The 15,751-nt window shown below is 41.3% G+C and overlaps 3 protein-coding genes across 5 annotated transcripts; 2 read left to right on the top strand and 1 right to left on the bottom strand.

The window, feature by feature from the left end:
- The first annotated feature begins 708 nt into the window (after positions 1 to 708).
- LOC105382846 (ataxin-2 homolog) lies at positions 709 to 7,407 on the top strand. 2 transcript variants are annotated; one of them, XM_038115827.2, is made up of 8 exons: positions 709 to 955; positions 1,062 to 1,994; positions 2,150 to 2,251; positions 2,541 to 2,612; positions 3,123 to 3,229; positions 3,683 to 3,744; positions 5,564 to 5,651; positions 5,898 to 7,407. In XM_038115827.2, exons 1-8 carry the CDS (start codon positions 869 to 871, stop codon positions 7,225 to 7,227), a joined length of 2,781 nt encoding a protein of 926 aa, XP_037971755.2. In that variant the 5' UTR covers positions 709 to 868; the 3' UTR covers positions 7,228 to 7,407. The 2 variants fall into 2 exon arrangements, with proteins under 2 accessions (XP_037971755.2, XP_037971756.2); XM_038115828.2 differs by lacking the exon at positions 2,541 to 2,612.
- A 349-nt stretch (positions 7,408 to 7,756) lies between these two features.
- Positions 7,757 to 10,060, top strand: LOC105382789 (V-type proton ATPase subunit D). Of its 2 annotated transcripts, XM_011552730.3 has the most exons (6): positions 7,757 to 8,065; positions 8,294 to 8,532; positions 8,730 to 8,811; positions 8,928 to 9,033; positions 9,245 to 9,323; positions 9,697 to 10,060. In XM_011552730.3, the coding sequence occupies exons 1-6, from the start codon at positions 7,799 to 7,801 to the stop codon at positions 9,731 to 9,733; spliced, it is 810 nt and encodes a 269-aa protein (XP_011551032.3). In that variant the 5' UTR covers positions 7,757 to 7,798; the 3' UTR covers positions 9,734 to 10,060. The 2 variants fall into 2 exon arrangements, with proteins under 2 accessions (XP_011551032.3, XP_011551031.3); XM_011552729.3 differs by lacking the exon at positions 9,245 to 9,323.
- A 55-nt stretch (positions 10,061 to 10,115) lies between these two features.
- LOC105382788 lies at positions 10,116 to 15,668 on the bottom strand. Its single transcript, XM_011552728.3, has 4 exons — positions 15,315 to 15,668; positions 10,767 to 10,936; positions 10,592 to 10,672; positions 10,116 to 10,305 (listed from the first exon to the last, which is right to left on the bottom strand). The coding sequence occupies exons 1-4, from the start codon at positions 15,568 to 15,570 to the stop codon at positions 10,222 to 10,224; spliced, it is 591 nt and encodes a 196-aa protein (XP_011551030.2). The 5' UTR covers positions 15,571 to 15,668; the 3' UTR covers positions 10,116 to 10,221.
- Positions 15,669 to 15,751: the final 83 nt, after the last annotated feature.

A 15,751-nucleotide genomic window follows, 5' to 3' on the forward strand; every position in this document is an offset into this window, starting at 1 on the left:
CCGTACTTAACCACCCCGAAACTATTGTAATTCTTATTTTTTCTTAATTACTGCACAGTACGGTAGGTACAGTCAGTTTCAAAGATTGACGGTTTATTATTTTGACAAGGTAAAAAATTTATAGACAATGAAGCTGACCGAACAATGGATCGAAAAATACATTTCCGAGAAGGTATGGTTCCTGTAGAATTTGATCGTTGATCATGCTACGTCGCTTCAGGTTTCTGGAGCATGCAACAAACCATAATTCGCTGGGAGCATTTATTGGAGAAAATAAACTACCTACCTACTATAATACTTTTGTAAATACCTAATCACTTACCTATTACACTGAGTGTGGCGCACTCGGAGGCACGCCCGGTAGATTCGTTAGTTCAAACGAACTCGTTTTATTTATATACTGTAACTAACTACATAGAGAAAACATCCCATATTAAACATATAATTATAATAAATACAGGAAAAGGTGGGCACTAGCATGTACTGTGCAAGTATGAATGACCCCGTCCCCTGCCGTCCCCCGTCCCCTGACTTCCATTCAGAATACACCCGAGTCCGCGTTGGTTGAGTGGGTAGCTCAGAATAATAACAACCACCATGCGTTTGATACGCCGAAAAGATTGATTCGGACGAGTGTTCCATTACCCTGAGATTTTGTAATGTGGTAACACTATTTAAAATTATTATGACTGATGACAGCTAGCATTTTGTCTATGGCAAGAAATATTTTATTTCATGGCTTGTGCTTGGCGTAATTTTATTTATTTCGTGTTTTATGAGAAAGAAATCCAAATGAAATGAAGTTACAACTTAATAAATCAATGTTAAGACTATAGAAAACTATAACTGTGTAAACCATTGTTTCATAATGTCTGGAGGTTTAGTGGATAAAGTTTATATCGGATTGGATAATGCCCCAGCTGCATTTGATATAAAAGGACGCATTTTGGGACCTGTAAGTGATAATAATCATATCAAAGTAATAATTACCTAAGCAAACTGAGCAAGTAACTTTTTTTTCGAGTTATATATACCTAAACCTACCTGTTACCCGTTTACAGAATGGCACAAACTTGGAATACATAAGGTCGGAAACCGGTGTTGTGCCCGTGCTGAAAGGCGACAAATTCGAACCTCTCCACTTGGCCCTGCACCACGCCAGAGCGGAGGCTATCGGGGCGGCAAAGTCTTTGGCCCTGAACCTGATAGAGACGATAAAGGCGGAGTTGATTCAGTGGAGCGCCGCGCAGGGGGCAGGGCCGCCGCCCGCGCTGAACGTGCCGCCGCCGACGCTCACCACGAGCAGCGCCGCGCCGCCCGCGCCCTCCGCACCCCCCGCGCCGCTTACCATGACCACCCCCTCCAGTCTCGCCTCCGCGCAGCCCGCGGTGCTGCCCCCGGTGGTGAGCGTGCCTGCCGCCCCCGCGCCGCTCATGACCGTGCGCCAGCCCACCGTCCTGCAGCTCCTGCAACCACAACAGCACCAGCAGCAGTATGTCCTCAACCAGGAGAGTGGACAGCTCATCCCCATAGTGCAGCCGGGACAGATGCACAACTCCCTCACCTCACTGCCGCTGGGTCAGTCACTGAGCTCTCTACAACAGCCCAACTTTGGCACCCAGTTGGTTGATCTATCGAGCATGCAGCCAGTGAATGTCACTCAGCTGAGGTTGAGTGGGGTTCCTTCTTCAATGTCCATGATTTTGCCCAACGGGCTTCTACAGCAGGGTATGAACACTCTGAACGCTAATGACACTACAACTGTGAGTACAGCGACATCAACCCCTGTAGTGTGTGCTGCTCAGAACACTAACTCCTCACAAAAGATTCTGTACAGTACTGACAAAGTGGGAGAGAAGACAGACATAAAGTACCAGATCCAGGGGTCGGACACAGTGCAGTGGAGCATGCCGGGCTCACAGACCATGCTCATACCGTACCAGCAGCTGCAAGACTCCGGACTGGCTAACATACAACATCAGCAATTTGTTTCAGTGAGTAATCTTATTTCTATTACTGTATTCTTCAGTTTTAAAATTAGCTCTGAAATGTTTCTAATTTGTGGTCTACTGGAAAAGACTTTGGTAAACAATCCGGTTTTGTTTCTCCAAATTTTGTTACATTATAAAGAACCATTTCATAATTCCAGATAGCTCCAGCGGGTGGGCTCCCGCAGACCTCGCTGCCGCTCACAGCGGCCCAGTTCCAACAACTGCAAGCCACTGGCACCATCATGCATCTCAATCAAAAGGTATGTCATAATGAAGACCACTAGCTTAGCAGTGTTCAAGTTTGAGCTAATCTAGTTAGACGACAAATGTGCTATATTCTGAATTGAATCTCCAGCTAGTATATTTATTTCAGGATCAATACTATCATTATTACCTTTTTTAAATGCCTTTGCGATCATCTAGCTTGAGATTTATTCTAAAATATGAGTGTTGAGTGTTAATCAGTAAAGCTGAAGTAATTATTGTTCTGTGATTCATTGTAGTCTGGCTATTATGTGTATTGTATTAAGAACGTATTTTTTTGTGCAGCCTATCACATGCAGTGGCTCATTAATAAACATAATATCAACTGGACAAGCGTCTTCACCACAGATTATATCAGTGAGCATTATTCTCCAAGAACAATAGAATCATTCTATGTAGCATTTCATTTGTCCTTTTTGGTTATAGTTTTCTGGCCATCTTCTCATATGCAAGTTATTTTCCATTGCAGTTATACTTCCCTAACAATTATTTCCAATGTAGAACCGCTGCTGTACCACTGCTGTAGTTTAAGTTCAAACTTTGAATTTACAGCTTCACAACGCTTTTAGAGCCAAATTTAGTTGCAAACATCTGTATAGTGGTTTGGGGGTTGTAGATCCATAACAACTGAGTTTTCATATCATTATACTACCCATAAGCAGTTACACCTTTCGACATAAACTAGCACTTATCATTGTGGTGGATTTAATTTCTATAACTATAGGTGATTTGGTTTTATTTGCTGTTTACTCACCTTATAATGTTCTCATAAAACAATGCTTGTTTTAACTCTTTCTTCACTACTAAAATACTGTACATTTATGTGTGTAACTGATTGTACCTAACACAATGTAAATGGCTTTTCAGAGTTCAGCGACACCAACAAAACTGAATAACCAGGACCAAAGAGGTCAGAAGAGATTGTCTGATGGCACTCCTAGCCAGTTGCAGCTGAGGCCCATTGCACCCGCCGGGTAAGCACTTTGAAATTAACATATTTGGGGAAGTTTATAATATGAACCTTGTTTCTTTCAGGATAAAGGTGTTTAGTAAGACATGGAGTACTCAAGATCTTGATTGAGTACATTTTTCATTGTACAGTTTTAGTACACATTATTGAAATATTTCATGTCTTACCATTTATAAAAGTTTGAAGAAATGAAAACTAATCCACTTGCTCATCGAAAATCTATTTTCAGTTACTCAATGTTTTTTATTTGGATAATAATATTCATTTCTGCAATCTTACATACTGACTAATCAAAAGACGAAATTTTAGTACTCTATCAATTTAGACGACGGGTAACCAACCTATTTTTAGTGGGGATTTTTTTCACTGTCGAAGAAAACTTGGGAAGAAGAAAACTCCTTGGTACCTTCACTTGTTTTTGTCACCGTGTGTGTTTTCAACCAGTCCACTGCTTCAGGTCGCATGTAAGCCAGGAGAAGGGGTCGACTCGAGACACCAGGTCTTGGCAGACAGCCTCAGGTATAGCATACGCGTCCACTTACACAGGCTCTGGCAGAGATCTTTAGCCATCGGCCATAGTGCGGTAATGATGACGGCGGTATTACGTTGTCATAAAAAAGATTTGAGACTTCTGCGCAAATTAAATGTGTACCATTAATAAATATGCACTTGATGGACTGTGTCACACAAAGCATGACACCTCCTCTTCATGTTGCTTCTCCGTGTATACTGACATAGGCAATACACAACCCGATTCAGCTCACAGTTAGTGGTTGCCCAATGCAATCTAAATCTGCAGTATGCGACCATTATGCACTGCTGTCCTTGATTATGAAGGAATAATCGTCACAAACTGCGAAAAGAAGATGGGCACTCTATTGAAGAGAAACGTAACCTGTAGGTCAATGGATTTAGATCAGTGCCAGACCCTGTCATGAATGCATGTTGTTTATAATTTGCAAGGCGTAGGTAGATTACTGTAGTTGCATGTTTAATGTGTAATTTAGTTAGAATAACCGCAATGCGTAAAAAGAAAAGCACATCGCAATAATGCTTATTTTACGTACAAGAGTTTGTGGAGAAAAAAACACCAAAGGCAGCTGAAGAAAGTGACTCGAGTTTTGCTGCCATGAAGAATAATAATATGTATAATATTTCTTATTCACACATTTTACTGCAGGTCCTCATAAACGACAAGCACTTGGTTAGCCGGGAGTCTGGAGCCGAATAAATTAATTCACTAATATTTGATTCCAGATTTAGTTGTTATGGTCGTAACTTCACGCTGCCTCGGAAGGAAGAGCATGTTATATTTTTCTTTTATATGCATTTTGTATAAGCGTCGAAGTGCCTATAGCGTAATCTTTTTGGTTATTTTACGAGTATTTGGATGTAGGTACTCGAGCGAGTTGAGCGTAGTTCCTGTATGCATGGCAGATTGAAAAAGGAGTAAGAATAAAATATAATAGCGTAATATTTAGCAGCAAAATGCGTCACTAAGAGAAGGCGTAATAAATATATACTACATCAATAGTAATTTAACTGCATGACATACCTATGTGTTTTAAATGTAACCTTCGTAAGTACAGAATGATTGGCGTACCGTAATTTATTTGTGCTCCAGCGTATTTGCGTATATTTTATAGCTTTTGGTAAATCATTAAGGATAGCTTAATTTAGGTTTATGTTTTGTTACTCTTGTGTAAATTACATTAATAAAGGGTGATTTCTTATAGCATTCTACAGACACCGTGATTGTGAATTAATTATTTATTTTCAGATGCTGTTTATTCATGCTCAGCAACAGGATTTATTGGGGATGCTGCCTTTTTTTAAATAATTATAATCCTATTTGTTTCAGCCATTACACCATCTGCCCGGTTCAATGAACGAGACAGCGACCCAAACGATCCCGTTTATTCAATGATATTGTTCATCACATAATAAAAAGCCTTTGATTTCAGATTTCAATTAATTTGCTCCTATATCTGTAGACCAGCGTGCAGCTGACGGAAGAGTGAATATTTAATTAACTGTGCAAATCTAATTACTTACCTATGTGTTTTAATTTCCCATTTGCAGGATTCGTTTCTTCCATGTTACACACATTTCTTCCTGTAAAGCCATTTTATAACTGGCTTCTATTATTTTTTCCCTAATGCTGCTTGATCCTGTAATTTTATGCATTTAAGTAGCGTAAATTTTTTTAAAGCGTAATTTTGTAGATCGCGTATTCATTATTGCAGTTTGCGTAACTTTGAATCATGAAATGCTTTAGCAAAGCGATAATCACTTGTAGAAACTGTTCAAGTTCTTATAGTGTTCCCTTACTTTGCAGCTAGAGACAATACCGTTGTCAGTATGGGAATGAAAATTAATCCAGCTCACGGGACTATCATACACGTGTCTTCCGGACAGCAGACTAGGTACGTAGACTACTGAACATAAATACCAACTTAATACCTCACGTCTATCGCCTAATAATGTACCTACTGTAATGGGGCAGACAGATAAGCACATTTACTGCACCCACTGTCTCTTGATGTTATGTTGTTCCCAATCCCATAAGACCAGAAGCAATATCTGTGTACATTATATGAAAATTTGAATTTAATTGTAATTAAAATACCTTATTTCTATCAGCGTTTAACTAAATGAACATCTTCTTCCAGCGTATCCACAACGGGCGTCACTCAAGACGGCTCGGGCATGTACATCCGGCACATCGACCGCAACCAGATCCAGATCCAGGGCAAGGACATACAGAAGCAGGACGCGGGCAAGATACCGGGGCAGATGCAGATGATCAACCTGCCGGCGGGCATGGTGTTGCAGAGCCCGCTCGGGCTCGGCCAGGTGCCCGTGCTGGGGCAGCCGAACAGCCAGGTCTACATGATACCCGCCAACCAGTCCAACTTACTGCAGCAGGGAGGTCTCCCCCAGGGCTTCCAGCAGATGTTGCAGCCGGGACAGAATGTGACGGTCATGCAGCCCAACCAGCTCGGCATGCATAATAATGTGCAATACAATGTGCCATTAATGCACATGAACATGCAGCCGAATACTCAGTATATTTCTGGACTGAATCTGAATAGCCAGTTCTCGGCGCAGCAGCTGAACGCGGCACTCGGGCAGCAGCTCGGGAACCTCGGCAGTATTCCGATAGTGCAGGCGCCGCCCGGCTCGCCCATGCCGCAGGCGCCGGCGTCGCAGCAGCAACAGATACAGCAGATCTTGCCGCAGAACTCGTTCCTGGCGCCGACGTCGCAGTACAACCTCCCGCAGCAGTACGTGATGCAGCAGAGCCAGCCCATGAGCCAGCCCGTGCAGTACAGCCAGCCCGCGCCGCCCAGCGCGCCCGCCGCCGACACCGAGGCCCCGCCCAATGGAACCACCGCCACCAACCAGAACAACTACATCACCTCCTCGCAGGAAAACTTCACGATAGCGAGCAACCAGAACACGGCCAGCGCCAGCCAACAGAACTTCCAGAGCGAGACCGCCACGCCGCCCACTACGGTCTACGCGGGGAGCAATCAGACCGCTAACACGCAGAACTACACGGCGACGAACGGCTCCAGCACCCCGGCGTACAGCGCGCCGCCCGCCACCACGCAGCCGCCGCCCTACAACGCGGCCGCCGCGCCCGCCCAGAACGTGCCCCAACCCTACACGCCGCCCACTGTGCAGAACGTGTCGCAAGCGAACTACTCCCCGTCCGCTACCCCCGTGCCGAACCAGACCTACACCGCACCAGGCCTGCCTAATACACAGTTCCAACAAGGCAACCCGTACCCCAACGCGACGGGACAAAACATGGCGGCGTACGCCAACAACCAGTACCAGTACAACATGCAGGCGCCCAGCCGGCCGTGGTTCCGCCCGCGCTACGCCAGCCCCCAGGGCTCGCCCTACCCCCCCGCGCAGCCCCCCGCGCCCCCCGCGCCCCTGCAGGTGCCGCCCCCGCAGCCCAACTACAACTACTGGCAGGAGAACAGTTGAGATAGCGACATCGTATTCTATGAACCGCAATGGCTCGGTGATCAGTTAGAATAACTAGGCTAAGTATGTACAAGAGACTGCTTTATAGTATAGTGAATATACATATGAGATATGTACAGTTTATTCCGAATGATATTTTTAAGTGTAATAGACAAATAAATATACTTATACCGTGTAAAACTTCTTATTATTTGAACTGCCTTCATAGTTTAGGGCACGCAAATAAAGAAACAATATGAAAATGGCGGACCGACTCATGCTATCTCCGCCCCACGCCCCGTTGTCTTGCTATTTGTGCCTGTGGATACTCCTTCGTACTCCCACCCGGCATTTTCATTGTTTATTTATCTGAGCGTGTTATTGGCAATGACAAACCAATGACGAAAGAAAACGTCAATGGTAATAACATCCAAACTGTCAACTTGAAAAACAAACTTTTCCCTTGTCAATAAATATCTACAATTCTCAGTTGAAAAATTCAATTTAATTCTCAGTATATTCTCTCAAAATAATAAGTTACTGAATAGGTAACCTAACCTAAAAACCGCTAATCAGAGCCTATCCCAAAACCATGAACGCAGAAAACCGTTACCCAGTAACGGCCTCGCTCTACATGCTTCGAGAGATCAAGCGCAGGCAGGAGCAAGTGAACCGAGGCTACCAGCTGTTGAAGCGCAAGACCGAGGCCCTGCGCTTCAGGGGCCGCCAGGTGGCCTCAGAACTGGCCTCCACTCAGGCCATACTGGGCCACACGCTGAGAGAGGCCTATATCTCTTTGGCTGCCGTAAAATTTGCTAATGGAGAATCTAATGCGATGGTGCTTGAGAATGTTGATCAGGTAAGTATAAGCTGGAATAAGTAGGTGATCGTTCGTTAGTTAGTAGTTAACTAGTACCAGGTAGTACTACCTACCCAACCCGACCTCAGATCGGTAAGTAGGAAAGGCTGAAGGCAGAGTAGGTAGGTATTGTAGCGCAGTCCTTAGCAGAGAACGACTATTGGCTGATGACCCGCACGCACAAACCTCTGTGACAAACTTCTCATCAGCTCCCCATTCACGAACCAGGCGCAAGTCCGAGTCCACCGTGTCACGGAGAACATATCTGGCGTGACGTCAGTGTCCCTCCTGGCCGTGGAGGACCCAACAGCCAGCGACTCGCTCCGCTACGCAGGGCTGGGTGCCGGCGGTCACCGCACCAGTGAGGCGAAGAAAGAGTTCCGGGAGGTCCTCAGAATACTCGTCAAGTTCGCCTCCTTAAGGAACATGTGTTTGCTGCTGGATGCCGCCATCAAGTCCACTTTGAGGTGCTTTTGTGTGTGTTATATATCTTAACTTGGCTCTTTTCAGACATCTTTAGTAGGTACTTACCTAGAGATAGTTAGGCCCCATTTAGATGCTGACCTGGTCGAGGTGTGCCCATACTATTCCGTATTTGCAATTTCGAACGGATTTTTGGAGTACCTACCTAGGTAGTTGATCTAACCTTGAAGTATTATTTCAGGAAAGTAAAAGGCATTGAGAAAGTGATATTGCCTAAATTGAAAAATACTGAAACGTACATTTTAATGGAGATGGATGAAAGGGTAAATATTCATTAGTTACTTGAACTAGTTGAGTAGGTACTTTATATTTCAAAAGCCCAAGCCCGCTCGACTGCTGACGACTTATAAAATTAAAATCTTACTTATTATTTATAAAGGAGCGGGAAGAATTCCATCGTTTGAAAATGATGAAAGCTAAGAAGGTGCGAAATCGGGCCATTTGTGAAGCCAACGCAGAAGGCTGTGACAGCGGCGAGTCAATCGGTAGGTATGTAGAGCTTATTGCCAATAGTACCTAGCTAGTTACCCAACAAATATTGTAATCTAAAATTATAAACGTAAATAGGTACTCTGCCAACAATATTACAGAGTTTATCAACGGCCCATACTCGTCTTCTGCTCTACATTTGTGTCCTAGGTCCTCCCCCGCTTCCGAAGATGCACTCTATTTCACGTTTTATTTTGTTTGTTTCAGGTAGCTCAAAGTCATGTCTGACGAGTAGTTCTATGTGGCCGCAAGGGTGGAGTTGCGCGCCACAGGGCTGTGATATCTGGTACCTACAAATTTGCACTTAATATCTACCTGTACCGATGATAAACCCTACGTTATGTAAATAGTGTTAGTGTCAAATCATCCATCAAAACCTCTTCAGCACACATCAAGATATCATTCACGTTCACTTTACACACTTTACCTACAGTCTCTCTTCATCATCATCATAAAGGTAAGTACATTTATATCATCATCAGACTGCAATCTGCATTAGTTACGAGCATTTACTTCTCCTATCATCGCTTATCATAGCAAAAGTAGGTAAGTAGGTACCTACCTACTACCAATAAGTTATAGTACTTAACCTATTTTGGTGAATTTGGCGATTGACTCGTAATAGTCGTGATTATGATCTGTGACTTTACGTTTTCCAGCTTCGATGACGACGATGTATTCGATACTGTCGCGTGAAGTAAGTTTCAGCTCCAACACGACCATCAGCCCGATGCTACAAGTGCCGGCATCCACACCCACGGACAGTGGCAGTGCTCTACCTTTTTGTTATTCTTGCTTGGACGATGATGATGTGTTGTTTTAATTATTCAAAGTGCTTAACTGCTTTACTTATATTTTTGTTCTCCTTTTATATGTGGTAACTAGTTAGAAAGATACTTACGTCTGCTACTGTACCTACTTGTCTAGTAAGTACAGCTGTCTTATGTAGTTACCTACTTACCTACCTATTTGCCTAACGTATGTATTAGATAACTGTGAGTAATATACTTTTAACTATTGAAATTTAGTTTAATTATCCCTAATGCATAAAATAAACACGGCTTTTTAAGGAAGGTAAAATGTATTTATCAATTAAAAGCGTGTGTAGACTACAAGTAGGCTAATTTAACATTCGCCGATAGAAATTCAGAGTGTGCGTTGAATACCTAAATACAAACCAAACATTACAAAACCCATCCATCGTCCAGCCGCTCCGACATTGGCTTGGAGAAGTCTTGGCATCTTCTAAACTTCTCCAATATTTCACCCTGAGGAAAGATTTTTACATTATAAGTAGGTGTAGGCTAGGTAGGCATAAAAATATTAATACTAGCAGCACATCAAGCCTCATGAGCAGAAACCCAAACTTCTGAAACATTAGAATCAATCATTTAGCAGTTGACTCACTATTATATGTACTTACAGGTAATTAGCAATCAGACTCCCTTGAAGACGAGCTCGACCCGGGAATCGAACCTAGGACTCTAGGACGATACAGTGCGCCTGTTTCATTACTTAATAATAGAATAGGTAGGTATACAGGTAGGAACTTACAGGTCCATTCTTCTTGATTGTTTCGCTATAAAATGTTATCGCACTTGATCCGGTGCCGTACAGAGGAAATTTCAAATGCATCTGTAAAGTAGTTTAGGGCTTTTAGGTCACTACATATCAATAAAATTATAGTTAAATATGTAAGTAGTTAATGTAATACTTGAAAGGTACTTACATCGTTATCCGCGGCCATTTCCAAATTACGAGGTTCAAAATTGTCTTTAACGTAATTCGAATCATACTCGGAGCAGTACTCGGCAACGGGAGTGGAGGCGGCCAGCTCGTCCATCACCTCATCCAACATTTGCTCCCAGAAGAAGTCGGTAAGGATCCGCTTGCGTATACCTACCAGATGAATATTTAAATGTAACGGTTCCGAAAATAATTATTTAGGGTGGTTCTGGTGGCTATACGAATTAGTAGTGTGTTATTTAGGTCAGGCGCGGATCCAGACCTCAAAATAGGTGATGGGCAACTCAAAAAAGATAGTTTTGCCTCGCCTTGAGGTACTAATAGTAGATTTTTTTGTATGTTGGTAGCGATCATAATAATCCTAACTAATATTATACACTCACGGGCAATGAAAAGGTTCCACTGAGAAAAGCACCAAATTACTCCTGAACCGAAAAAGCTAGCTAAATGACGCTTTCTGAAATATTAAAGTACATTTCACGGAGCACCAAAATATAACCAACGGTAATATTTCGTTCAAATTTTCAATGAAATATTTGAAAAAAATGGGGTTGTTTGGTGTCGGCATTTTGTGAGTGGAACTTTTTCATTGCCCGTGAGTGTAAATGCAAAAGTAACTGTGTCTGTCTGTCTGTTACTCTTTCACGCCAAAACTACTGAACGGTTTTGAATGAAAAGAGGATGGGCAAAAATATATGGGAGCTGGGACCACCCTCCAATAGCAATAAGACTAACATCGTTGGATAGGTCTTGTCAATAGGAATAACTTTTGCTTTGACAGCTTTGTTGTCACAGTTGTCCGTTCAGAGATATATGACTTATAAGTTCCGATACTCGTCAGTTCATGTTACTGCTATTGGAGGGTGGACCACCCTCCAATAGCAGTAAGACTAACGTCGTTGGATAGGTCTTGTCAATAGGAATAACTTTTGCTTTGACAGCTTTGTTGTCACAGTTGTCCGTTCAGAGATATTTGACTTATAAGTTCCGATACTCGTCAGTTCATCTTACTGCTATTGGAGGCTGGACCACCCTCCAATAGCAGTAAGACTAATGTCGTTGGATAGGTCTTGTCAATAGGAATAACTTTTGCTTTGACAGCTTTGTTGTCACAGTTGTCCGTTCAGAGATATATGACATATAAGTTCCGATAGGATAAAATGTAGTTTTATAATTAATGGTGGAGGAGTGTTGTGTTTGTGGTCATCATATATGGTGACCCCTTTGTGAAGTGACTGTTCACCTGTCACGCTTATTAAGAAAATGGCAGCTAACAAGCAATTGTATTATTAATTTACTCCAACCCGCAATGTATTTTTGAATTGCATCACAATCTGATAATAGTTCCGATTCCCGCAACTGTGTGATGTGTAGGCGAGGCCTTTAACGTGGCAGATATCAGCGACATACTCTGACAGATAATATACCAAGAGCGCAACCAGAGGTTGCTGCATTCATACAACAACATGCAGAGTTGGAGGTGAGTGTGTCTTATAAGGGTGTGGCCACACGAGCGTGTGCGAAGAGTGCGCGGGGACGAGGGTAGCGAGTAACTTACCCGCCCCCCTCGTCCCCGCGCACACTTTTCTGCCACGCACAACTCACAAAATTACGCTCGTGTGGCCTCACCCTAATGAAGTAATTTTTTTGACCGAACGACCTAACCTGCATTTTTTACAATTTCCAGTTCTTCCTAAGGCACATAGAATAGGCATGCTGTCTGTGTAGAAGCATGTATATTGGATTTTTTTGTGTCTTTTATTTGTGTAGCTCCGTCAAATAGGCTGGCAGCTTCTGCCTTAAAAACAGTAGCTTTGTTCCCGAAACTGACATAGTATTCTAAGTTAAGTTACGGGCAGAATACACCTCCACCGCTGCCCTTTTTGTTTTTTATCGTCAGTTATTGTCATCCAATATGCCCAGATCTCGTCTGATAGTGTAGATAGTGTAATTATAATAATAAATAATTAAATAATCACCGTGTATTATTTCCCAAGAAAATATTTAATTAACCCCCTATCGGAACTTATAAGTCAAATATCTCTGAACGGACAACTGTGACAACAAAGCTGTCAAAGCAAAGGTTATTCCTATTGACAAGACCTATCCAACGACATTAGTCTTACTGCTATTGGAGGGTGGTTCAGCCTCCAATAGCAGTAAGATGAACTGACGAGTATCGGAACTTAGAAGTCAAATATCTCTGAACGGACAACTGTGACAACAAAGCTATCAAAGCAAAAGTTATTCCTATTGACAAGACCTATCCAACGATGTTAGTCTTAATGCTATTGGAGGGTGGTCCAGCCTCCAATAGCAGTAAGATGAACTGACGAGTATCGGAACTTATAAGTCAAATATCTCTGAACGGACAACTGTGACAACAAAGCTGTCATAGCAAAAGTTATTCCTATTGACAAGACCTATCCAACGACATTAGTCTTACTGCTATTGGAGGGTGTTCCAGCCTCCAATAGCAGTAAGATGAACTGACGAGTATCGGAACTTATAAGTCAAATATCTCTGAACGGACAACTGTGACAACAAAGCTGTCATAGCAAAAGTTATTCCTATTGACAAGACCTATCCAACGATGTTAGTCTTAATGCTATTGGAGGGTGGTCCCAATCTGCCCATTGTCATTTGGTATACATACGGTCTAGACCCTGGGAAAGAACATAGGCTACTTTTTATCCCGGAATTCCCACGGGAAAACTTTTTAAGGCGAAGCGAAGCGCGCGGGAACAGCTAGTAACATTATAGTTATGCTAAATGCAATTTTTACTCCTCAAAAGCCCTCTGCATCAATGAAACTTTTTCCCGACAAAAGTCTGTGTTACGGCAAAAGTTACTATACAACTAGATGTATACAACTAGAATAGACTAAATTCTCATTTAATGAGGTTAGTTTTATCTTGATAGGCCTAATAGTTTTATGATAAATACATACAGCTATTAAAAATACAGCCTTTTTTGAAAAAACAATGTATAAACAGATTTCCTCAATTTGTACCAAAATATTTTGTATTATGAAGGCAAAAGTTTATAAGTGGATGTTTGTTAAATACACTCACGAGCAAAGAAACAGTTTCACTAACAAAATTCTGACACCAAATAGCCCAAATTTTTTAAACATTTAATTGGATTATTTTACAAAAAAAAAACGTCTTTAGTTGTTTATATCTGATACGCCGTTAAATGTAACAAAACATTGCAAAAGGCGTCATTAAGTTGGTTTTAGTTACATTTAAGAGTAAGTAATTTAGATTTTCTCATTGGAACTTTTTCCTTGCCCGTGAGTGTATTTCACGATAAAACGAATGTAGATAAATGACACCCGGAACTTAATTCAGGCTACTTTTTTATTGGGGAATTCCACAGGGAATATTTTTTAAGGCGAAGCGTAGCGGGAATAGTTAGTGCAATAAGTAAGTACTTATATCTAAATTGCAATAATTGGTATCGATGCATTTTTGATAATTAGGTTTGTTGTTTGGTATACATATTACCTATAATCACATAGTATAATTAAAATTTAGCGTATCTTTTAAACGCATATTTTTTATGGGTTCTTACTTATATATTTTTAAATTACTCATATAAGGAAGAATATATAGCTTTCTTATCTGAGCCTACTTACTATGGCTATTTTGGGTAAAACAAAAAATGCTGGTTAAGCCATAACTCAACGCGCGGAGATTTAAAAGTACTGCAAAATTTGTATGCTAAATTACCTATATCCTAACTAATATTATAAATGCGAAAGTAACTGTGTCTGTCTGTCCGTCTGTTACTCTTTCACGCCAAAACTACTGAAAAGATTTGAATGAAATTTGGTAAGTACACATACCGTCTAGACCCTGGGAAAGAACATAGGCTACTTTTTATCCCGGAATTCCCACAGGAAAACTTTTTAAGGCGAAGCGAAGCGCGCGGGAACAGCTAGTAGTTATATAATACATAATTAATAATATAATAATAATAATAATAATATGTGGGGACATCTCCCACATATTATTATTATTATTATTACTTACAAAATGTTTACACCAATTACCTAATTTAAAAAAAATAGATTTTGATCAAAACTTCACATTTACGTATCATAAAAACTATTTGGCTTATTGAGATCAAAGTAGTCTGTCTCTTTGTATAAGTAAATAATGATTTTTGCTATAAGCCAAAATTCAGACTCTGGCATGACTGAAAATTTTATGATTTTCAATTCTTTAACAACTATCCGGAGGGGTTTCGAGATGGATTTTTTTTATCTAGCATAACCAGAAATCATGGCCACCAACATAATTATAAAAAAAACAGTCATAAGAAAGTGATAAAATAACGAAAATATTATATTGAAATCCCGTGGTGTGATATGACAAGTCATTTAGGTGATGGGCATGCCCATCTTGCCTATATGGGTGGATCCGCGCCTGATTTAGGTGTGTAAAACTAACTATTTCCTTTCTTAATAGTTAATACCTACATATAGCTTAAGATAAAGTAATTATTATCTAGTGGTTGAAAGTACCTTGCGTACTGTGTGGTTTTTTAGGAATTTTATATTTGGCTCGCATTTCGGTTCCTTTTTCTGAACATTCCCGTCCATCCTGAAGTATCCAAGGTCTGCTGTAGCTCTTTCCTTTTCCATACACTGATGGTTCAAGGGGCTCTTTTGGATGCAGTGTTACACGATCCAATGGGCGAATCTTTACTTGAGTTTCTTCAACATATGGTTCATTTATGTCTGCTTGAACACCTGCATCAGAACTTGCTAGATCCTGCATAGTTAATTTTATTAAGTAAATATATTTATAATCATCAGAAGTAAACGCAATAAAATACGCGTTGTTTTGTTGCCGTAATAAATAAGTAAATGGTTGTTGGTTGCCATGTAATGGGCAGTTTGAATAAGATGTTTAGTGCCATAGCAACGTAAAAAATGTTCATATCTTACCATAGAAATCC

Source organism: Plutella xylostella, chromosome 21 (genome assembly GCF_932276165.1).
Source record: "Plutella xylostella chromosome 21, ilPluXylo3.1, whole genome shotgun sequence".
Classification (NCBI taxonomy): Eukaryota; Metazoa; Arthropoda; class Insecta; order Lepidoptera; family Plutellidae; genus Plutella; species Plutella xylostella.